This window comes from Canis lupus, chromosome X (assembly GCF_048164855.1).
Source record: "Canis lupus baileyi chromosome X, mCanLup2.hap1, whole genome shotgun sequence".
NCBI lineage: Eukaryota > Metazoa > Chordata > Mammalia > Carnivora > Canidae > Canis > Canis lupus.
The window spans coordinates 88,943,958-88,968,966 of NC_132876.1; the positions used below are offsets into that span (position 1 = coordinate 88,943,958).

Sequence of the window (25,009 nt, forward strand, 5' to 3'; positions counted from 1 at the left end):
CAAAAAAAATTCAACATATTTCACAATTAACCTGTTCAGGAAAGTATCTATGATGTGAAGATAAACATGGTGATAATAAGCTCAGTACAGAGAATTAAAATGGGAGTTTTCTATCAGAATGGCTAACTTAAAGAGAAATTGCATACCTCTTTTCCTGCCTTTTTTAAATGTAGGAAACTCTACTTTGATAATATTTTTTATCTTTTAATTAAAGCCATGGCAAAATAAAGTGATATTTTTAATAATGATTTTAAACTCCTAACTGCGGTGAGATTAATACTGGATCGCTTACGTAAAATGAAAACAATGATTGGACACCTCTGTTTACAACCTGTACTTAGGGAACTAGAGTTCCCAGGTCTGCTTTTGCATCTGCAAATTAATCTGCTAGAAATCAGATTGCTGCTATAAAAGAATAGATATACACTGTAAACATTTGCAGCCAGCATGCATTTTCTTCAGACTTTTTTTCTGAACATTTTCTTCTCTCAGTTAACTATGGAACTTAAAAAGAGGGGCAGAGGGAATATTTACTGTTTGTTTTCTATTCTTTTTTAATGAAATTTATGCAGATGTGCTGGAAAAACCTCTAGTGACATTGAACAAATGGCTCTTGGGGAATCTGTACAGTGTATTGTTTCTACATTTTTAATTCAGGAACAAAACATGGTATGAGACTAAAGGCTTGGAAGTGCTATGTGAACTTACTTTAAACTTCTTTCTGAGCACCAAAGAAATTACCACGAGGAGAATAAATGAGTCTTTAAGCAGTCTCTAATGAAGTAACAGGTTACCCTTAACGTTTATTCAACTTCAGTTTCATTTAACTCTGTTTGTTTGCTGCTTATCTGAGTAGAGAACGCAAGTACCGTGGGTGTAGAAATTGAAAGCAGACTACAGCTCAAAAGGCACTTATGATCTTTTTGGGAAAAAACACATTAAAAAATTTTTTTAATTAGATTGTACATAGCACAGAGTGTAGCCCCCATCATTTATCTTCCTGACAAGATTATGTGAAACAAAGAAATGACTGAGAAATGCTTATGGTTTAAGTATTTATTTAGATATTGGAGAAAAATGAGGTGACTTATCTATGCACTTCAGTTTTTTCATCAGCAGATTGGCATCCTTTATGGTCATGATGATTGAAATACATGCAAAGTATATAAGCAGAGTGCCTGGCACATAGCACATGCTTAGTGAATGACAGCTACTCAGAATAGTAACATCATCTGATTTAATAATAGTACCTATGAATTACACAGTATTTTTTCATTCTATAAATGACGACATTAACACTTTAAGAAGGTAAGTAATTTAGGATTGTCTGGCTGAATAAGAGATTCAGCTAGGATTGAACCCAGGGAATCTAACTCCAGAGACCAGTCTTTCAACAACAATACTATTATGCTGCCCTTATTATTCCTTCATCTATTTTCAGAAAAAGTAATTGAACATATCTATATGCCAGGTACCATTTGTCGTTAATCACGTTACTTATATTGAATACAGAGGGAAATTTACAAGATGTGATGAAGATAGGCATATGATGACATTCGCTCTTTATTTTGACCAAGCCTAACCTGAATATTTAAGTATATTTATAAAAACACTGGTTTAATAAATACTGGAATGAATGAATATTGCTTCTCACAATAACATGAACAGATGATACAAGATAATACGTTTATAAAACCTTGGATTTTTACATTCTGTTAGTCACACATCTAGATAAGACTTAAGCGAGATAATTTCTGATTCACTTTTTTCTTTTACTCATTTTTAAAGTTACCAATAAAACACTAGGCATAGATAGGCCCTTATATTGCAACTACTAGAAAGCAGAAAAGTCCTAAGCCATTTGCTGCTTTATCCTACAGTCATGACATGTTGTGTTCTAAATAAAAGCATACACAGTTGAGTTTAAAGAGAAAATAGTCTGTTGCTTTCATATGCAGTGAGATCCTTTTATATGCTTGACTTTTGCCTCTGACAGTCTCTGCCAACCCAACTTGCAGTATTAGTAGAGCTGTGAAGTAAATTTTATGATTATTTATAAAACCAAAGAAATTTTCTTAGTGCCTGCTATCAAGCAAGCTGTGACCTGTTAATCACATAGTTCTGTATCCCTAATAGCCCTATAAACACTTTTCTATTTTGGTGGTGTCTTCTACTCAGAAGTCATCCATAGGGTTGTATATGTGGGGAATCAGATTTTGTAAAGAGATTATATAGTGTCTTTTTGAACGTTTTATCTAAAAACAGAAATATAATGGGATCTGTGCTACTTCTGGCTGATGCAAGACAGGTGAGGATGTTTTTTATTTCTATTAAATAATTCAGTTGCTGACAGTTCTCTCTTTGGTGTAGAACATAAAAAATGGGTTTAAAAATGCTATATGGAAGGAAGCAAACTACTAGTAGAACCTGGATGACCAGAAGATGCCTTTTCACAGAACTGTAAGTCAGATCTTTTTCCATAATGGATGTACAGGTCCTTATTTTTCTCAGATGGCTGACAAAAGAGTAGTATGATGTTAGCACGACTAAAAATGAAAATCCGATAAGTGTGGTTCCAATGAGGCCTGCGGTCTGTGAGATCACGGCACCTAGTTCTGTCTGCCGGTTATAGCACACATTCTCGTCTCCATCTGTAGCCTCTACAACTGAGTAGTATATGATAACTGGAATAATTATGCCTAGTACAACTCCCCATATATAAACACACAGTTTTCTAGCAAAATTGGGCTGGCGAAATTTTTTCAGTAAATGACCATAAAATACTTTCTCATAGCACGAAGTGGTCTCTTGTACTGAATCCTTTTTCATTAAGGTAGCATAGCGGCTTATGGCAATCCAACTCAAAATTAAGAGGCTGACAAACATACTTGCATGCATGGATAGAGTTCCCAAAAAATTGACCACCGTGCATTGTGCAGATCGATATTCCCATTGAAAACCTTTGAGGAAATAGATACCCATGAAAGGCATGGCACTGCACACAAGTAAGTTTGCAGTCACAAGATGTGCTAGGTAGATGTGCGTTGATGTTTTCTTGGCTATTTTTGTTAAAAATACCCACTGAGAGAGAGAATTTCCAAAGAGACCAACGATGCAAAGGAAGGTATAAATGATTGGTAAAGCCATGGAAGAGATTCTGGATGGTTGAATACACGTTGAGTTGTTACTCATTTATATCAGATTTTCTTGAATTTTGTCTCAGGAGCTAGAATAGAATTGCAGATGCTTAATATTAAAATTATAGATGGTATTTAAACTGAATAGTTTCTGAAAAGCATTGGATGAAATAAAATGTAAATGTATTGGATGGTAAGGGAGAATATAGATACTTTCTTACCTTTTCTATCAGGGTTGTCCAGTGGAAGTAAAAGCAAGAGTTGATTGTAGATAGAACTTTTCTCTAAAAAACAAAATTTGATACAAATAGTTAAATGCCTGAGATTTATCATTCTTTGATTGGTTTTTGCCTAGAAGGGTAATTAAAATATTTTAAGGCACATGCAAGCAATACATACTGACCAAAGGAAAGTGTTGCCCAAGTATTTTGTGATCACCTTAATAGAAAACTGATTTTTATTTTATTTTATTTTTTTGAAAACTGATTTTTAATTATCACCTTAATTGTACACAAACTGTACATAAATACTTTTCAAAATGGTGTCTTTTTGTGATAAAGTCAAAGCACCTCTCTATAATCTAATACTATTAGAATCATCTCATTTCATTTTTCAGAAGTAAACTTAACTCTACACAAATACTCAGATAAGATCCTGAATCGAACAAAAGGCAAGTATAGTAACCAAGGATAGACACCAAAATCCAAGGTCTTTACCAAAAGACATCAGTAATTTCTTATTTCATATATTTAATGCTAAACTACCATACTGCAATTTTTTTTAAGTTTACTTCAAAATTCCATCTCAAAACCGTAGTTACTGTGCTTGGTGGTTAGAGTGCCCTCATGTGTCTTTGTGTATAATTTAGTACCTGGGTTTTTCAGAGAATATGATTTTTTTTATTAGAGTTCCAGAGAATATTTTTTAAAAGATATTTTAGTCATAGCAGAAATGCAGGCATGGTTTTGCTTTTTTATGTCTTATTTTTATTTGTCGTAGTAATCTCTACATCCAACACAGAGCTCTCGAACTTAGGACCCCGAGATCAAGTGTCACATACTCTTCCAACTGAGTCAACCAAGCCACCCCTATGTCTTATTTTTAAATTAAATGTCCTTTTAATTTAAATCTTTCTTTTTAAAAAAACAAAAAATCTTTCTTGCATCAAATGGTACAGATGAAGTGTTTAAAGAGTCACATACAAACTCTTTTTCATTATTTTGTTCATTGCTTATTTCTTTCAGGTAGGAATAACAAGTTTTTGGATTCTGGTCAAGTAAGAATCATGAGCTCTATTCAGAATGTGCCACATTTCTTTGTGTTTATCACCATAGCTTTCTAGATAACCACATTCTCTTTTATAAAAATCTAGAGTGGGGATTCTCTAAATCTTTTTTTAGTCACGTTCTGTCTTTTGATAAACAAAAAAGTGTTTCCACACATCTGCCTTCTGAGATGCCATATACTGCCTTCTTGTATGCCCCCAGCCCCTCAGAGCTCTTTCACCACTCTACCCCTCTTCATAGTCACTGTTTTAAGTTTTGCATCTTAGATTACAGAAATAGGGGTTTTTCCAAATACACTGTTAGAACTTTTTAATAATTTTTTAAACCAAGCAATCCCCACACAAGGACTTGAAAACTAGAGGGCTGTACAGTGTCTCTACACTCAAATATGGAGATTGTTAATTGATGTCTACCACTGTCTATCATTTTATTTCTTTGCAGTTTTTATTTAGAAAACCATCCACATGCTTCAGAGCAAGTTTGTATCTGAATCCAGTGCAGCCTAGCAAATTGGAATCTGGTTGCAGTTAGTATACTATCAGTTGTAAATATATAAAGCCTAATCTGAAACTTGAGTGATTTAAAAACCAGTCAGATAGTGAAATAAGCCAGTTAATTTCCTAAGAAAAATTTATTTCTGAGTAAATTTTTATATAAGAAATGGAGCTTCCAAAAAAAAAGAAATGGAGCTTTCTTTTATGGTGATATTAAAGAAAAATAGCACCCCTGCCTTGTGTAAATAATGCACTATATATTAAAATCTGAAAAGGTAATAGTGCTTCTATATTTACAAATCATATTCTCCTCATTTCAAACTAGCCCACCTCACACAGCATCTGCTATCTCCTATTACTGTCGCCTCACTTTGCTATTTCACACTAGCAAATACTTCCAAACAGAAAGGAGGGGAAAAGACTCTGATGATCAGTTTTCAAAATTTAAATATTTTAGTCCTGTTAGAGTTTTTATAGAATTAACTTTTAAGCTAAAAGTAAGTGATCACTCTTACCTGCTAAAGTAGTTTACACCAATCAAGGCTCTGTTGCTCAGGGCAGGACTGATAAATTTCAGACTTCAGATTCTCTGGTCACCCAGTATCCTTCGATTCTAGTCAGTGTGACTAGATTCTTGCATGACACCAACTATGGGGGGTGGGAATTAAACAGACTATTGAAGAAATTGAATACTTATGGTAAATGTAGCAACTACCTCTCAGAAAACCTCATTTCTCTATTTCTGTGGTGGGCGGAAGTTGGTGGACAATATATATATTGTACTTCCTTATGATTATTACATGAACCAGCTCTACCTCAAGTAGCTTAATATCAGCATGCTGGGCTGAAGTTAAGTTTGAAGGTGTAGTCCCCATAGCTAGTCTTATACATCACAGTGGTAGAGGGAACCACTTCAGAGTCCCGCCAAGAAAATACTGATATAAACCGGTCTGTAAAATCACTTGTGGATGGTGTATTTGCAATTTGTCTTTATCAAGAATAAAGGGAAACAAAGCCCAAAGTTTTCTTACCAGTAGCAGCTTAGTAGAGTCAAATATCCTAGAGCTGGAATAGAACCTCATGATCATCTATGGGTACAAGCCCTTCGTTTTAAGAATGAAGAAGTAAGACCCAGAGCAGCACAGAGACTGCACCCAAGGCTTTGGGTCCCAACTTGGTTACCAAGTGAATGAACCCATTCTACTTGCAACTGCCCTGTGAGCCACTCATTCAGGTTCAGAGTAGTGTACATTGTTTGGAGCATTTCATAGTGGATTTGGGGAATCCCAGAAAATGCTGGAATCTGAAGGCCAAATGTTCCTCAAATTTATGTTATGATATAAACAATCCAGTTTTAGAGATAGGATTGTTTAATGAGTCTATGACCTAGTAACAAAATGAAAGCTCAGTGTACAGCTGAGATGCCAGACTTGCGTCACATATTACCCTTCCTTGTGTAGTGAAACCACCAACTACCAGGAGGGAGTCTGAGAATGGGAACAGAAATCTAATTTTATCAAACATGAGCATTTCAGTTATCAGTAAATCTTCACTTAAACTCAATCGAAGTACCTTGCCATTTCTCATAACCCCCAATGCGTATCTTATTTCATGTTGATTGCACATATCCTCCCTGATGTTTGCTAATTGCTCTAAAACAAAAGTGAGAACTACCTGAGTGGATTTTGTTCTGCTGCTGTTCATCTTTGTAATGCTTGCCATCATTTCATTGAGAACAGTGACTCACCCAGGGTTATACAACCATTGACTGCAGAGTAATTTGACCATTCTGGAATTTCTGTCTCTTTTTACTTCAACAATTTTTCATGTCCCAGGAAGGAATTACTTAGAACAACAACAACAACCAAAAAAAAAAAAAAAACAGTTTGAATTAATTTAGAGAGAACGGAAATGAGATGCTGTTTATAAGTGATTCAGAGATAATTTTAGCATTATCACTTTGAGGCTTAAGCACCTTTAGTCCAAAAAAAAGGAGAGAGAATGACTTTGTTCTCCACTACCTTTCCTCCATTGTCCCCAGACTCAGGAAGTAATACCATCACTTCTTTATTCAAGCCCAAAACCTAAGAATTATCCTTGATTCCTCGCTTTACTTCATATCTCACATCCAGTCAATTCCTACAGCTTCTCCCGCTACCACCACCACCAGTAGTAGCCACATTTAACCAAAGCTTATGTGCCAGGCATCCTGCTAGGTGTTTTGCGTGTCGTCTTTAATCATCACAATACCCTGTGAAATAAGTACGAAATATATTCAGTTTAAAGGTGAGGAAAACAACTGCAGATAGATCATCTAAGTTGCCTAAGATCATGCAGCCATCTGTCCTCACAACATGGTTAGTGGCTTACGCGCACACACACACACACACACACAGCAAATGATTCAAGAAAACAAGACCATGGGATGCCTTGGTGGCTCAGGGATTGAGCGGCTGCCTTTGGCTCAGGACATGATCCCGGATTCCCGGGATCAAGTCCTGCATCGGGCTCCTTGCATGGAGCCTGCTTCTCCTCCCTCTGCCTATGTCTCTGCCTCTCTTTCTGTGTGTCTCATGAATAAATAAATAAATAAAATCTTAAAAAAAAAACAAGACCATAGCTGCAATATCTTTTTTTTAATCTAGCCTCTGAAGTCAACATTGTCACTTCTGCAGTATTATCTTAGTCACACAGAGGCAGCAGTGATTCCTTATGAAGAGGGTAAATAAATAGCAGGGGTGATGAGCATTGGGACTCATCTTGGAAACTGGCTACCATAGGATGTCAGTCAACCATGGGACCAAGGAAGAGTGAAAAGTACTTCTTAAAGTGATTGTCAGGCAATTATTGAGTCATTTATTTTGTCAGGCAATTTATTGAGTCAGGCAATAAATATTGTCATTTATTGAGCAAGAGTGCCTGGATGGGTGTACATTTTGTCATATCTTCCTCTCTCTTGATTTTCAGTGCTCTATATTAAACAGTACAGTTCACTTAAAGAATATTTATTAGAGTTCCTACTATGTTTCTTGTAGTGCGTGGAAGTCACATAAGTGAAGTATATCAGCCACAAGCTAATGCAGGGTCTCTAGAAATTCAAGAGCAATTCCACAAGCAAGCCAAGAATTCATAATAATGTAATGTGTGATATGTCGCAGACTTCAGATGCTCTACAAAATAAAGGAGAAAATATTGAATCATAATGGTTCTGGAAGGCCAACATAACTAGAAGGAAAGAGAACACATGCTAAGCTATAATTCTGTCCTCGGTAGGGACTGAGCAGAACATTTTACATATAAGAACCCTAACAGTGGGTGGTAGAAGTCCCATTTTACACGTAAGGAAATTGAGTTTCATAGAGGTTAAATAGCATGCCCAAGGTGACACAACTAGTAAATTAACTTGAAAGCACATGTATTTTTTTTTCAATCTCATACTCTGCCTTTGAAAGCAGAAATTATTGGTCTTTCTTAGGGATCAGTTAATTGTACCTGGTGGTACTTACAGCAGGAAAACTGGGGTCAAATTTTAAATACTTTTAACTTTGTTCAAACAGGATTTCCTGTCTTGGGCTCTAAGGTAGCAGAATTGACTATGGAAAGAATCAAATCTGATCTTCTAATCTTTGAAAACTTTGGACTTCAGGCTAAGTTGTATCCCATCAATAGCAGTATAAATTATTCTTGATTGAGGCAATTTTTTAATTTCTTAACTGAAATATAAGGAATTTTCTTAATTTATATTTTTCTCTTTTTTTAAGATTTTATTTATTCATGAGAGACACAGAGAGACAGACAGAGACACAGGCAGAGGGAGAAGCAGGCTCCATGCAGGGAGCCTGATGTGGAACTCGATCCCGGGACTCCAGGATCAGGCCCTGAGCCGAAAGCAGATGCTCAACCACTGAGCCACCCAGGCGTCCCTAATTTATATTTTTCTAATAAATACGACAATTGGTAGAAAAGTATAAATGTCAGAACATACAGAATTCACCAAAATATAACTTGTCAGGTGGAAATTTCAAGGATTACAAGTCCTCTGTAAAAGTGGCCCCTTGGGCTTTTCTCACTCAGGACATCAGTAGTTCTCTTTGGTTTCTCATTCATCTTTCCCATCCAGGCCCTCTTCAGAGTCCTGCTTCTGTTAGTCAAGTGCAAATGCTCTTGTCCAACACTTCTAATTACTGCCTGCATCATCTGCCAAATACAGATCTCCTGGGTGTTCTGCTCTGAGCCTTATGATTTACTTGTCAAGGTGTTAGAGTAATTCCTGAGAATATAAGCCCTGCCTCATGCTAAGTTTCCTGCTCTCAAAATATTTGTGTGTCAAATGAATGTTTCACTTTGTCCCCAGAATTCATGTGGAGTCATTCAGTAAGAATGGTTCAGAAGGCAGGCATGTGGTAATTTATTTTGACAGTCTTTGATGAGCTGTATACAGGAAGAGTGTGTGAGACTTTTCCTGACTCCTGTGGATTATAGGGGTCAGGATTAGGGTCCCTTATCAATTTCCGTCAGAGCCAGAACCCAGAGGACACAAGACACCTCACTCATACCTGAAACTTAATGCTTCAACTAGACAGTTATTATAGGCTGGTGTTAGGCTGGTGTCTAGTCTGAACTGGCTGCAGTTAGCCTTTTTGAGTACTCTTTTTGACCAGTCAGGAGTTCAGGGCATCGGGAGGCCGGTGTGCAGAAAGAGAACATTAGTCTGTGTTAGAACATCACATTCAGAAGATAAGTGATTCTCCAAAAGGGGGGCAGTGGAAGCCTTTTATCCAGTTCAGTGCATACCCGAGGCAGTGGTTACCTTTAGGAAGAGTGAAACACAGACCTCTTACTCAAAGCTGTGGTTTGTTCAAGCCTCTCTGAGCCCCCTGCTCCCTTCAGGAAGTGGTGTCTGGCCACAGCCCCATCTCCATTGCACTGCTCACAGGTCCTTGCTGCTCCTCCAAGCAGCTGTACTCATGGCCGTCGCACCCTTAATCAGGGTTTCCAGAACTTCTGTTTTGAAGAGCTGATTTCTCAGCAAATCGTGGAGGTATCTCCCTCAAGAGCTATTTTTAAAACAGCAGAAATTACAGTCCAGGGTTTGAAAGCTTAGCAATCGGGCAGAAAAGTGATTAGCTTTGTAAGAAAGGTCCAATGACAAAATGTAAAGGGACCCAGTCATCAAAGTCTCTTTATACTTCACCTCTAGCTTTTGTCTTTTCATACAGGTTTGCATGCATGGGATAGACATGGTCTTCTAGAATTGCACTCCACAGAAACACTAGCAGTCTTGGTGGTGGGTTGTAAGACTGGAATGACCTCAGGTGGCAGAGGGAAGTAGCTGGGAACTTAGGTTCAGGGAAGGGAAAAAACTTCAGCGTTGGATTACATGAGGTAAATATGTTTTTGAGGGCAAATTTTGAATTTCAACATTTTTGAGTCACTTAAGTTTAATAATACATCTCCTGCTTCAGAACCTACTGTTCTTTTTTTTTTTTTTAATTTTTGGACCCCGCCCCGCATGGCCGGTTCTTTTTTTTTTTTAAGTTTCTTTGAAAAGCTAAAAGTAGGGGTGCCTGGGTGGCTCAGTGGTTGAGCTCCTGCCTTCAGCTCAGGTCATGATCCTGGGGTCCTAGGATCCAGTCCCAAGTCAGGCTCTGCACTTAGCCCAGGGTCTACTTAAGATTCTCCCTTGCCCTCTCCCCCCTCTTGCTCGTGCTCCCTCTCTCTTTTTCTCTCAAATAAATAAAGGGGCACCTGGGTAGCTCAGTGGTTGAGCATCTGCCTTTGACTCAGGTCATGATCCTGGGGTCCCAAGATTGAGTCCCGCATCAGGTCCCCCAGAGGGAGCCTGCTTCTCCCTCTGCCTATGCCTCTGCCTCTTTCTCTTTGTCTCTCATGAATAAATAAATAAAATAATTTTTTTTAAAAAGCCAAAAGTTGATAGAAAATTTTCTGAAAATGAAACATTTGATGATAGAATTCTAAAGATAATTTAGGTGATCCTGTTGCCCCAGGTACAAAAGACATCCCTATACCGCTGCCCTGGGAAACAGCACCTCGGATTGCAGTGAGAGTTTGGGAACTGAGAAGGTGTCCTACATCAGTTCCCCGGAACTCTCACCACTGTCCCTTTCTTCCCAAGACCAAGCTTTCCTGGCCAGTTTATTACCAGTCATTTCTGGATTTCTAGATACAAGTGTCTTGAGGTTAAGTCCCCTGCTCCGTGTCTTCTCCTGTCCTTATTTAAGGGGCAAAAAGAGAGATGTGAAGGGAAGGCAAGGGGCAATTGGGTACCTGAGGCCTTGCCTCCTGTCCTGAGTATCTGGGTTCATTTTCTCTTACTAAGAGCCCCAAGTATTGAAGTACCAAGCTTTCCTGAGAACCAGTTTTAGGAAATTTATAATAATAAATGGCAACCACTGAAGTGCTTTATATATATATATATTTGATCCATGTTTTAAATATCTCTGAGATGCAGGTACTCTTCTAACTTCTATTTTCTAGCTGAGGAGATGGAGGCCCACAAAAGAGAAATAACTTGCCAACAGTAATAGAACTGCTAGAGCATTGATCTTAGATTTGGATCCAGGCAGTGTGACTTCAGAGCTGCCATCAGAATCTGATTTATTGTGTTGGGTAAGGTGACCAAGTATCCCCAGTGACCAAAAACATATCTTACTTATATACCTTTTGGCAGTCTTCAATCTGGAAACGTATTAGCTGCTGCCAACTCCTTGTTGTAGATGTGCCTTTTCCCCTCTGTAACTGATAAGTAGTCAGAGGCTCATATTTTGAGACTCTGTGAATGTACTGTTTCCCTTTCACTCCATTGATTTCAACATTCATTGATGATCCTTGCCTAAATCAGTTCTTACATTGATGGACACATCTTGGTAGTATTTTTGATGGATGCAGATATATGAGATTTAAAGCCATCACTTGAAGGCATCACTCTAAATAAGTCTTGGTGTTGAGATAATTCTCAAATTGTGCTGTCTGTAGCCTAACTTCTAATACTATAATGTTTTCTCTTCTTCCCTGTCCTCCATCAAAAACCAGCCTCAAGTGTATTGTTTTAATAAACTGACAAATAAAACATTGAGGCCAAGAAACGTAAGTTCTCTGGAGTACCATACCTCCAGAAATACCTGGTTAAGAAAATTGGAAAAAAGAAACCATAGGTAAAAATGTTTGCACACAAGTCTGTAACTCATTTCTTTGGCAATGCTTTGGCCAGCAGAGGGCAATGTATTACCAGCCCTAGGTAAGCCTCTCTTGCAATTAAAGGCTGAAGCATAAGCTGCCCATGTTGCTCTGTTTTCCAGCTAGAAACTTAAAACAATCTACAAGTTTAGTTTTTTTAAGTTCTAACAGAATGATGAACCTTGTCATTTTACTAGCTGAAAAACGCTTTAAACGTGATAGAATAAAAGTAATTGTATGGACAAGGATTTCTGTCCTTAAGAAGAAAACCCATTACTACTCATCTGCCTTTAATAGGATATGTCCTTTGGGTACTTTTTTCTTTTGTACCAGTGATTATCATAAGAGTTGCCTTTGTAAAACACTCACAACCTCACAATTACAATCATCCTCACAGTAAAAAGAAAGTCTGACATTTCAGTATGTGAAAGTTGTCATCATATCTTCTGGTTTTACTTGACTTTGTTTTTAATCACAGCAATTCATGGACATAGTTTTAAAAGTCAAAGAATACTGAAAGGCTTATAGTGAAAACATGTCTATTAACAAATGTAATCTAAGGCATATTTCACCTAAAGAAGAAAAATATAAGAGAAGTCACTGTTCTTCACCCCTATAGTCCTTCCTTCTATCGGCTTAACAAACTCTGCAGATGCTTTAAGAAACCCCCTAACCAGTTGCCTTCTTATTGGTTCTCTCCATCAGGTGGGAGCATACGCTTGTTTTTATCTCTGAGAACACATGATTTGTTACTAAATCTTCGATAACCCTGCCACTCCCCATTCTGCAGTGGTTTGGAAAATAGATATATCTCTCTCTTCCTCACACACACACTTTCAAGTAAAATAATTCAAGGCATTGTCTCTTTTGTTAATGAAATGACTTACCGTATTCAATGTTGCCTTTTTAGAAATAGTACACACACTTTTTGTTTATATTTTATATGCATCGTTTATCTACTGCTGCGTATTAAACCACCCCCAGACTTGGTGGCTTATGACAACAAGCATTTATTCACTCTCAATTCTGCAATTTGTTCTGGGCTCAGCTGGGTAGTTCTTCTGTCATTCTCACCTGGGGTCATTCTGCAGCTATGTAGCTTCTTAGTAGCTGAGACTGGATGGTCCAAGATGGCCTTACTCTTGTGTCTGGACCCTCAGCTGGGATGGTTGTGCAGGCTGAATGTCTCTCTCCATGTGATCCTTCTAATGGTTTTATTTATAATGTCATGGTCTCAGGGTTCCAAGAGGGCAAATCTGGAAGCTGCAAGGGTTCTTAAGGTTTTGCTCAGATGTCCTACAATGTCCACCACATTTTATTGGTCAAAGCAAGTTGCAGTACCTGCCCAGATTCAAGAGGTGGGCAAAAGACTCCACCTCTAAATGGGAGGAGCTGCAGATAATTTTAATCTACCATCTTTAATCTACCATATCGTCTAATATGCTTGTAATGATAATGTTTTAACTAGATTTTTATATTTTTCCCTGAAAGTGCATTTGCATTGGTTCTTTCCTTGAGGGCTAATTTAGTATGTGTAACTCAGAGTCCATGGCTTCTTGGACAGTATTTCAAAAAGAAGAGTTGAGGTTACTTTGCAGAGAGGTGCCCCCTGTGTGTCCCACTTGGGTCTTGGAGCTGTCATTTTGTTTTGATTATTTCTTGTAAAGTGCATCAAAAGTATCATGAATCCATGCTGTTTCTTTTGTACTTCTTATCCTCTATTAATACCCTTTCCCTTTCCATTCTGTTTCCAGAATATTAATGTAGCCTTTCAGTAAAACTGGAAGGAAAGTCTATTTCTGCTAGTTTGATCCTGAAAGCTGGATAAATTCATTGATCTCTCCAATACTAATGCCTAAAAAGATGTGGAAAGACAATTAGTCTAGATTACCCCTTTGGTAACACCCACCCTCCCCCAATACCATGCTGGTTTGTACTCACTACTCAATATTTCCTTATTTTCAGGATCATAAATGGAAACTATCAGAGCATGAGACCCACATTTACTTACTTAGCTGATTCCTCTCACTAGTTGCCACATATATTTGGACCTCTGTAATCGGTCCCCAACACGAGCTGACCGGTGTGTTCCAGTGTTTTTCAAGACTCCCTGGCCACAAAGGGGAACTGAATATGAACATGCATGCAAACCTCATCAGTTCCGTTTGCAACCAGCTGAAAGTTGTTTTTCATATAGGGGAAACAATGTTTTTCTTTTGAGTATAAACAATTGCCAGTATTTCTGCTTCTATTAGATCAGGGGACACACAAGAGAAGACAACACTAAATTGTGAGAAAGGCAGCTTAAAGTAGGAAAACAGCAAAAATTCAATTGAGGAAGAGAAAGAGGTACTGCTGTGTACAGGAAAGGAACAAAGCAGAGATGAGGGATTGGGGTACTAGAAAGTCTTAGTAAGTAATAGAGGCAGGAACTGTATAAAGGAAATGTCTGTAACGGGAAAGGGCCTGTAGTAGCATTGCCAGCAGTATTAACGGAAGCCATTAAAATCTCTTGGCCCAAAAGTTTGCCATTGGATAAAATTTGAAAATAAAACCCATTAGAGTGATGACCATTCCCACCAGAGCTCATGCTGCTACTGAACCAGGGTTTATAGCGAAGGTGCCTTGTCTCCATTTCAGAATGTGATGTGGTGACCCATTTGGCCACTCTGATTACCGAACAAAATGAAGAGTCAATAAGAAAACAAAGAAACCTAAGCACCTAATAGAAATGTCACAGAGTTCCTAGAATCCATCAACTTATTTTAGATCTAGTTTAAATAATCTCTTAGCAATAAAAAATGCCCATTATGTGCTGAGCAAGAGACATAGGTCAAATTTACTACAAAAGAAGATTGAGAGAAACTGCTTGGGGACCACTGACCATACATCAAGCAGCCTCATGCGCGCGCGCGCGCACACACACACACACTCACACACACACAAGCATGAGCAGCCCTGAGGGCATTACTGTATTAGCATATGATAGCACAACAGGATCACAGGTGGCCCCCACTTGCCAGTCATTGAGGCAATGAATGTTCTGCAAGACCCAAAATTTCTATTAATGAAATCTAAAGAACATCTGATCCAAAATCTGTTAAATGCTTGAAATACTTTGATACCTTCCCAGCCTGCTGGGCATCCATACTATATCGAAATTAACAAATAACTCTCTGCGTTCTATTTCATTTGAGATTTGTAATTATTAGAAAACCCTCTCTTACTATCTGGTAAAACATGCTGCTTTCACCTTCACCCATCCTCTTTCAGTTTATTCTCTGAAGCTACACACAGGTTTTTGCTATAATGTCTTTTCCTTTGGTCTTCTGTTCTAAGGCTACATAATCTCATTCTCTCAGCTCTTTTTCTGGTATCCTGCAAGGTGCCTTCACTGTCCTCTTCTATTTGTTCAACTTTCAGAGCGTGTTTCTGATGAGCACATGATTGGTCTATTACCGCACTTGTCCTGGACAGTGCTGTTATTCATGAAAGCTGAAGTTAAATGACCCTTTGTGAGTTACACCCCACCCCCACCCCCACCTCATTTGTTCCAGATCAGCGTCCACTGTATATCTTTCTAGTTCCAATATTCACCTTCAGTTTCTGGCCATTCCATTTTATATATTTTCCCTTACCATTGGAGTACTTGGATAACATATATTGAATCCTTCTTCCTGTCCAGGTACTCATTCATTAACTCATTTAGTCCTCACAGCAATACCATGAGTTAGGTACTCCTTATTTTCTCAGTGGAAGAAAGCAAGCTTGTCCGAGGTTACATCGTAAGTGGTAGAGTCAGAAATTGAACTTGGGCAGTCTGACTGTGATGTGCAAGACTGCAAGAGGCGCCCTTCTAACCTGGCTGTTACGCTCACTTTCAGTTCTGTTATTTAATGATGTTTAATGTCTTTAGGCCAGACAGACTTTTTGGATCCATCCCTGCCATAATCCCAGCTTATGGCCTTACTGATGGTAATACTGCTCCATTGCTCAAGACTCTTCTCCTGGACTGTGTCTAAATGGTCACTACAAACATCTTCCTATGTTAATACATTTAACAGGTCACCTCATGGCCCAGGAGGCTTTCTGTACCTTCAAGCATATCTGTACTCAGATATTTGAATTGTGTAGTTTAACTCAAAAAACATTTCTGTGTTCTCAGGGAATGTCTCATCTGGACTCCATTTATGACTAAAATGCCAAGCTAATCATAATTTTTGTCTGCAAATACTTTAGTGTAGTATTAGAGAGCTGTATATCAAAAGGCCACGGTTTATCTAGATTTCTTATTAGAAAGTTTCTTTTAAAGCAGAAGAGAAAACGTCTTAACTTTAGTCGTGGTATGGTGTCTGGCAAAAGAAACCATAAGCAAAGGAAAAGGCAAGACCCACGCTGAGAGAAGTGATTAACAACCCAGATAAACAACAAAAGATTAGTATCCAGAATGTGTAAAGAACTATTTCAACAATTTGAAAGAAATGAGTAAAAGAGAAGCAACTAATTAAGGGGGCAAGGAGAAGAGGCACAGATATGAACAGACCATTTACCCAAGAAGAAATCTGAATGGAGGAACAAAAAACAAAACATGAATGGATGCTCCATTTCAATTGTAATCAAGGAAACACAAACAAAAACCACAGAGAAGAAGGGCATCTGGGTAGTTCAGCAGTTGAGCATCTGCCTTTGGCTCAGGGCGTTGATCCCTATGATCCCCGGGATCCTGGGATCAAGTTCTGCATCAGGTTCCCTATAGGGAGCCTGCTTCTCCCTCTGCCTATGTCTCTGCCTCTCTCTGTGTGTCTTTCATGAATAAATAAATAATTATCTAAAAGAAAAAAACCACAGGGAGATGCCATTTACACCTACCAGATGGGCAAAAGTTCGTAAATATGATAAAACCAAGTATTGCCAAACAATTCATGTCTTACTAGACTCATGTCTCAACTCCTGTCTCTCACTAGTGGGAGAGGTATATAAATTGGTAAAATCACTTTGGAAAGCAGTTTGTCACAACAGAGGTAAATTGTGGATGCACATACCCATTACAAGCAAGCATTTCTCCTTCTAGGTGTCAGCCATAGAGAAATTCCACACATGTGCATGGGGCATACAAGAGACCATGGTTTCTAATAGTGAAAAAGTGGAAACCACCTAAGGGCCCACTGTCAGGTGAAATGGAGAATTGAGCTATTGTTCGTTCCCACAGTAAAACACTGTGTATCAGTGCAATGAATCAATGAGACCTACACTATCAATATAAACAAATTGAGTGAAAAAGTAACAAAAGGATGTAGTAATAAGATATTCTTTGTGTCCATTTTAAAAACAAAAACTAGTGCATATTGTTATATGTACCTGTGTTATAAAAGTATAAAAATGCACATCAGAATTATATGTACTAACTTCAGGAAAGAAGATACCTCAGAAGGAGCTTTAGTGAAGCTAGCTTTGGGGGTTATGTCTGGATGCAAGAGAACAATTAAGCAAATAGCGCCAAGTGTTAACATCTATGCAGTTTGGGTGATGAGTGCTTGCTGCTTTCTCTGTGGTGTTTTCCCCCGTTATTGGATGTTTGAAATGTATTAGAATTTTTTTAAAAATTATACGTGGAATGACCCAAGCAGAGTAAAACTGCAATAGTTAACTGTTGGTCCTACAAAAACTGTATGACTTACTAAAGCAAAAGAGATTCTGTGCATCGTCCATACCTGTATTCAAACCATAATTAGAATCTTTTTTCCAGATCTCATCTTAGGATGGTTATTTATGCATTTCCTTGACCAGAAGCAAAATTAATAAGGATGAGGTGCTCTAAAACCTAATTTTCCCCCATTCATTTTGTATGCTTTTGTACTAGATTACGATCCATGTTTCATGCAGAGCTTTCCCAGAGTGTGCAAATGTGCCACAGCTAGAAAACCAGTCTTCTAAGATTTTGGCTTTTTGACCTCACAGAATTTGGATGAGTGATAAGCAGAATTTTTTGCCTCAAGTGCATATTATTGCCAATTTATGGGGTTTTTTTTTAAGACATTTCTGTAGTTAACCATTATGCTTGGGCAGAAGGAAATGAAAACAAAAAGCATGATCTTAGCAGAGACAATGTCTATGGAGTCAAAGTCTACTGACTCGCATCCCCTCCTATGTAAAAGGCAATTTTATTTAGAACTGCTGTAATGTAGATTAAATGATGATAATGTGTGTTTAGCATCTAGCAGCTAAAGGGCACATAAATATCTCTGACTTTGCTTCTCATTTTCTTGCATGTGAACTTGAAAGGGGGGAAATAAGAAGCATACCAGAAGTTTAGGAGAAACCTAGCACTTCCTTTCCAGCTCTGAGTCTTTTGTTACCACCACCCACCCAACCCTCCAGTCTTCTAACAAACCAGACTGAACCAAGGAACTGCAACAGCCACATACTGGTGTGTGCGCTCAACAGGGCCACATAGCTATGAAAAAAGACGTTGCCTCAGCCAACGTGAGAGCGTGCATTAGTTTCTATCTCATCTGAGTTGACAGAATTCAGGTTATATTCTGAGTTTCGAAAACTTTCTTCTGATGAAAAAATAGAAGTTTCTTTGCAAGTTATGACGTCTATTGGCACCTGACCTAAAAGGCTCTCCTAGTAGATGTCACATCTGTTGTGAATATCTTTCCCACCTTGTGCTTTTGCATTTATGTTTGTGGTTTTTGACCAAAAAAAAATAAGCTATGCATTTTCCCAATAGTTATTTCTATTGTTTTATTAATAGAAGGTTCTTGCCCATCCACAGAGGAGTTAGTCACCTATCTTTAAGTCTTTTCATGGTTCCATTATTTACACTTAACAATCTAATCCACTTTATAATGTTTTGTGTGTGCCATGAGGTGAGGCTATAAGCTAGCTTTTGATTAAGAAGCACCACACTCTTTATTAATCCATCCCTTCCTTCCCCCATGCTTTTCATGATGTCTCTTTTATTTGCAGTGGTTCTTTCTCAGGAAAGAAAGTGTATCACAGTCACTCAGGAAACCTCAAAAATCCACTTAACTCCACTTTGCAAGATTCTAGCACATTTTGAGTAACAGAATCTTAGGTTTCCCTCTGATTGTTCCTGCCCCTGCTCTTTTGAGAACCGTTAATTATGTCACATAATCTTCTGGATCACGGAGGGTCTGCTTAGAGATGTGTATTCTCTTCTACTGATAAACTTATCCTTGCATCTGCTGCACAATGTCCTCCTTATTGAAAGATAAGAATATATTTTAATATCTGGTAAAATAAGTTCCCATTCTTATTTCAAAAACCTAAAAAATTGCCTGTTAACATGTTTCTCCAAAATCCAGGGGGCCTGTTGGGAGAACTCTGTTTCATGCTGTTTTTTCCTTGTGGGTAACTTTTAGTAAGGCTGTGCTTCAAAGAGTTGTAATTATATTAGTTCTACTTTTATATCAGCAGGACTGAACAATCCATTTTTTAAAAAAGTTAAAAATAAAACCTTCTGACCTTCAACAAAATTTCCTTTTTCTATTGACCTGATCTTAGAAATTCAACCGTCATCAAACCCAGCTCTGCACAGAATACTTTTCCAAATGAACAATAGCACTCAGCATTAGGTCCCAGTCTGGCAGCCAGGCAGTTAATTTTGCCCTTGTTTACTTTTGCATATGTGAGATGCTATTTGGAAACTTGTTCTGAGTATCTTTTACAAGGTGAGGATATGTATATACTTGGGAATTTCCTTTTTCTGCATGCTTCTAAATGTTGGGTTGGGGGAGGTAGGGACAAGTGTTTCCTGCTTGCAAACAAGAAATAAACGCTGTATATAATAAATAGCCTTAAATTTAGTTAAGTCAGTAGCATGTTAAGAATTTACAAACATTCGCAGGATTCAGGTTACTCTAAGACATGTTATTAGTAAAACTTCTATCAGTAAACAAAATCCATCATAGGCTTACGCTGATTGACTTATCAAAATTTATTTTATCACAAATATCATACCAAGAATTAACCCAGTGTACCTTTTAATTTTTTTAAAAGAATGCCATTGTGTGGGGAGCCTGGGTGGCTCAGTCAGTTAAGTGTCTGACTCTTGATTTCTGCTCAGATCGTGATCTTAGGGTCCTGGGACCTGCCAGTATCAGGTTCCTCAGTCAGCGGGGAGTCTGCTTGAAGATTCTTTGCCTCTCTCTCTCTCTGCCCCTCCCCCTGCTTATGTGCTCTTGTTCTCTCTCAAAATAAATAAGTCTTAAAAAAATAGTAAGAATACCATTGTGCTGGGCTTTATAGGGATCATCTAATATAAATAATGAGACAGCTTCTAGAACTATCAGTGTATATTTTTTAATGTTCCATAAAACTAATAATAATAATAATGTAATTTAATTATTCAAACTGTATGTTTATAGAAGAGATATGTAGAGATATAAAATGCTTACCAGTAATGTAAAAAAAAATCTTTGTAACTTTGAGAACTTAAGGGAAAATCAGTATCGTCATATTTTATGACCATACAACTAGAAATGCTAAATTTCAGTTTGGTGGTATTTGCTAACATTGTCAGAGCAAAGTAATAGAAGTTTTTTCTGAGCTGCTAATTTTTCTGCAAATTTCCATTTTTCTTCTCAAATGTTTCTTGTTTTTTTAGTATAATTCTGCTTCGACCTGTTCTTTTTTTTTTATTTTTATTTTTATTTATGATAGTCACACAGAGAGAGAGAGAGAGGCAGAGACATAGGCAGAGGGAGAAGCAGGCTCCATGCACCGGGAGCCCGACGTGGGATTCGATCCCAGGTCTCCAAGATCGCGCCCTGGGCCAAAGGCAGGCGCTAAACCGCTGCACCACCCAGGGATCCCTCAACCTGTTCTTTATTCAATCGTATGCATTCAATCATATGCACTTACTGAAATAGAGCTGTGCACTAATTGTATAAAAGCCAAATCTCGTTAAAATAAATTCAGCCCAACAAAATTCTTCATACTCTCTAACTTTGATTCCCCAGCCAATTGCCCACCTGAAGTTTGAAGAATTATTCTAACTATAAGAAATTCTCCTATTCTGTGACAAACTTATGAATGCATCCTTGGACTTCTCATAACAAATTTTACGTATTTACTCAGTGGCATTCTGGTCCTGTGACAAAAAAAAAACTGAATAAATGCTGGACAAACTTCTAAGAATGGTTGCCTTAATGACATCTCCTGTTTACAATTGTATGATGTTCTATGCAGCTATATCAAGATACATTGACTAGGAAAAAAATACACCCACTTTTTCAATTCTATTAGGCATACCCCCCCCATCTCATGCATCTGCTCATTCGTTCATTCATTCAGTTATTCAACAGATACCTGTTAGTCGCCTGTGTGCCTCGCAATGCACTAAGCTCCCAAGAGCCCTTGCCAAATAAGAGCCCTTTCTTTTAGAGCTTACTCTCCAATTAATTTTGAGCATGCATGAAAACTTCAGAATTTTCTCCCTTTAATTTTAATCTGTAAGTTGTCTTTGTTAGTATGAAATATTTCAAACACTCAGGAATATACCAAAAATAATAGAACAAATACCCAAGTACTATCACATAGGTTAACAGACATTAACATTTTGCCATGTTTGCTTCAAATCTCTCCAGCTATAACCATTAACTTTAAGTTGGGATGTTATGCTGTGTATATTATGCACATTTTGTACTTGTATTGCATATCTATATGGTACTTTATATGTTTTGTATTTTACATAAATGATTTCACATGGTGTGTACCCTTTTGCAGTTGGATTTGGGAGGGTTGATTTCTATTCAACATTGTTTTTTATAATTTTCCATGTTGATGCATGCAGGTATAATTCATTTCATTGAAGCACTGTGTAATACTCTATTTTGTGAATAAGCCACAATTTATTTCTCCATTCCTTTGCTGATGCATAGTCAAATTGTTTCCACTTGGTTTCTTATATATGTGTGTGAGTGGTTCTGTCGGGTGTATGCCCAGTAGCAGACTTGGCAGATCCTAAGAGTGTGCCTATTTTCAATTTTACTCTGTCAAAGTGTGGTCCAAGATGGCAGAGTCATTTACAAATCTGTTTTAAGTAAGGTGTGGGTTCAAGTCTTGTTGGTAGGTTATCATTCCTTAGCTTGTCTGTTGTTAGATTTTACTGTGTAGTGTTTAAATTCTTATTATTTGATCAGTGATAGATAATGGATGATTTTATTTTTAATTAGAATTTTATTATTTCATCTGTTAATAATGGTTTAGGCATAAATGAATAAGGTAGCAAATTATACAGGCTTTTTAAATGACAAAGAACATACATTTTCTAACATTTTTGTCAGTCTGCCAATCATTTAACTTAATTTTATTTTTATTTTTTTAAGATTTTATTTATTTACTCATGAGAAACACAGAGAGGCAAAGATGTAGGCAGAGGGAGAAGCAGGCTTCCTGTGGGGAGCCCGATGTGGGACTCAATCCCTAAACTGGGATCACACCCTGAGCCAAAGACAGACACTCAACCGCTCAGCTACCCAGGCATCCCCCTAACTTACTTTTAAACATACCTTTAATTAGTATTAAGTGCTTGATTTTGAGTAACTATGTTAGTGGTTTGAGAAACCATGACATTTTAATTATTCTGTTGTTAAAACCATAAATTTCATGTAACTTTATAATCTATGTTAAGAGTATTAGTTTAACAGCATGTTTTGAAAAGATTTTACATACAGATTTAAAATCTAGTGATGAGTATGAACTTTTCTTTTCCTTGAAAGATTTTACAACTAAGCAAATGAAATATCACAAATAAGCAAAGAGCTTTGAGCAGATCTGAGCTTTGCAAATGCTAGAGCTTTGTTTCATAAATTTTAGTTCTTTAAGGTATTAAGAGGTTATATTTTCTCATTCTTTTTAATGTGTTTACCTCAAGTGCTTTAAGAAGTAGGCTGAATTTTAGCTGCAACAGATGTATCATGCAGGGAATATCCTGGTTTAAATTCTGAAGTACTTTCACTTCTGCTTGCTTCCCCTTGAAATCGTCTAGAAAGAAGTTGGCACATTATTTTGCGGATGTTACTGGACATCAGGAAATACATGACTGGATCTAAGCAGCTATTGAAAGATGAGAAAACCAACATGATCTCGTTGGTTTTGTGAATGATTTCCTTCCAATAGCAAGAAGACCCATTTAGCTGTGAAGAAATATAGACAAATCGGAAGGCATGATAGGGAACAAAACATACAGTAAAAATGATAAGTACGATAAAGGAATTCCGGGCTGTTTTGGCATATTTACCAGAGTTGGGAAATTTTGACCTCCTTTTGGAAATCCTCAGTAGATTCTTGCCGATCTTAATATATGAAAGGATTATTAGAAAGAAAATTAGCCAAAACATTACCACAAGGGCATAGTTAAAAATTGCTTCTCCTTTGGCATTACGCTTCTCTCTATAATGGAAACACATTGTGGAATCATGATCTCTTCTCTTAGGGGTTAAAATAATCATAATTAAAAATACACCAAGAGCAACTATCCATACTATACAGCAAACGTAAATGCTTTGTTTAGTTGTTGTTGTCCTCCGTTGTTGTATAGACCGATTAATTTTTATGTAGCGATCCAAACTGATGAATCCAAGCAAAATAATGCTAATGTACATGTTCATATAAAATAGTGTTCCCACAACCTTACAAAGGATCACACCAAGTGTCCACTGGTTCCCATTAATGTGATACATTATTCGGAAAGGCAGGCAGAAGATCAGTAAGAGATCTGCAATGGCTACATTCAGAAGGTAAATCTGTATGGAATTTCTTTTGCGGTGGATACCCAGAAATACGTAGAGGGCAATTATGTTTCCAATTAGTCCCACGATGAAAATGACAGAGTAGGATATTGTTAGCATGCTAGAGAGTAGTTTCTCATCCATGGAACAGTTATTTCCTGGGACATGACTGCTTTGGTTAGCCATTACGATCACTTCCTGGGAGGAGTAAGGCCAGCTGTGGGCTGAAGTGGTCGCCGTTGTTACATGTGACTTCTCATTGTCCGGTGTAGGCGTCAAAAAGTGGAGGTGCTAAGTGGCATGTTCCTTGTGTGTAGCTTTTATGTCTTCAGATTTTTCCTACAACAGAATTGCACCACTGAGTCATTTGCTATTTTAGTAACAGTCACTTTAACTCAAAGCTCAAATAATAAATTATTTTTAGATGTGAGGAACGTTGAGTATCTACACTAGGTATGTAGCAGCATTACGGTCTCATAAAACAAGCAGTAAATGTAGTAGAGTCTTCGGGAATGTCCTGCTCTAACCTTTCCTATGGCTATGGTATACGTTCAAGGTTTGTTTTATTTAACCTTCCCTGGGGAGTTTGTAATGGGAATAGAGATGGAGGTCAAGAGAAATGACAGCTCCCATTGTTCAAAGATAAGGGTCTATTTACCTAAAGGTAGTTACAGCCATGAGTGAGTTGGGCCCACTGCTGACCCCTGCCCAGCTCCATGCCTTGACGCCTTCCCTTGTAAATGGTATTCATTCCTTTTGACTAAGAAAGGGTGTTACACAGTATAGGACAGATAAACTGTGGCAGTCTTCCATTCCAGGGTGAGAATAAAGGAAAAAGTCCTCAATTTCTTCTTTTACAACCTAAGACCAAGTTGGTTATATTAAAAATCATTTGCCTACAGGACAGGCTGACCAAAAGAGCAGAGCACATTAGGCAGATTCTTGTAACCCTGCAACCGGAGAGTGTAAAGTAGCCAAGCAAGCAAGTTGGGCGGCAATGTCCGCCAATTAGGCCAGGCAGTCTCCTGACCTAGAAACGTACAGTGATAATGTAGATGGAAAACAGGATGTGCATTCCAGGATTTTGAAATAACTAACTGCAGTTTACTATGCCCTGAGTTAGGTAACTTGCAACT

At 37.7% G+C, this 25,009-nt stretch overlaps 3 protein-coding genes across 15 annotated transcripts in view; 1 reads left to right on the forward strand and 2 right to left on the reverse strand.

Moving 5' to 3' along the window:
* CASK (calcium/calmodulin dependent serine protein kinase) overlaps positions 1–25,009 on the forward strand; it is a 349,933-nt gene that overhangs the window by 178,964 nt on the left and 145,960 nt on the right. The window lies entirely within an intron of this gene.
* GPR82 (G protein-coupled receptor 82) lies at positions 1,042–5,660 on the reverse strand. Its single transcript, XM_072818309.1, has 3 exons — positions 5,433–5,660; positions 3,359–3,421; positions 1,042–3,226 (listed from the first exon to the last, which is right to left on the reverse strand). The coding sequence occupies exon 3, from the start codon at positions 3,190–3,192 to the stop codon at positions 2,182–2,184; it is 1,011 nt and encodes a 336-aa protein (XP_072674410.1). The 5' UTR covers positions 3,193–3,226; positions 3,359–3,421; positions 5,433–5,660; the 3' UTR covers positions 1,042–2,181.
* GPR34 (G protein-coupled receptor 34) lies at positions 22,301–24,199 on the reverse strand. The gene has a single exon (XM_072818330.1). It carries the CDS (start codon positions 24,057–24,059, stop codon positions 23,022–23,024), a length of 1,038 nt encoding a protein of 345 aa, XP_072674431.1. The 5' UTR covers positions 24,060–24,199; the 3' UTR covers positions 22,301–23,021.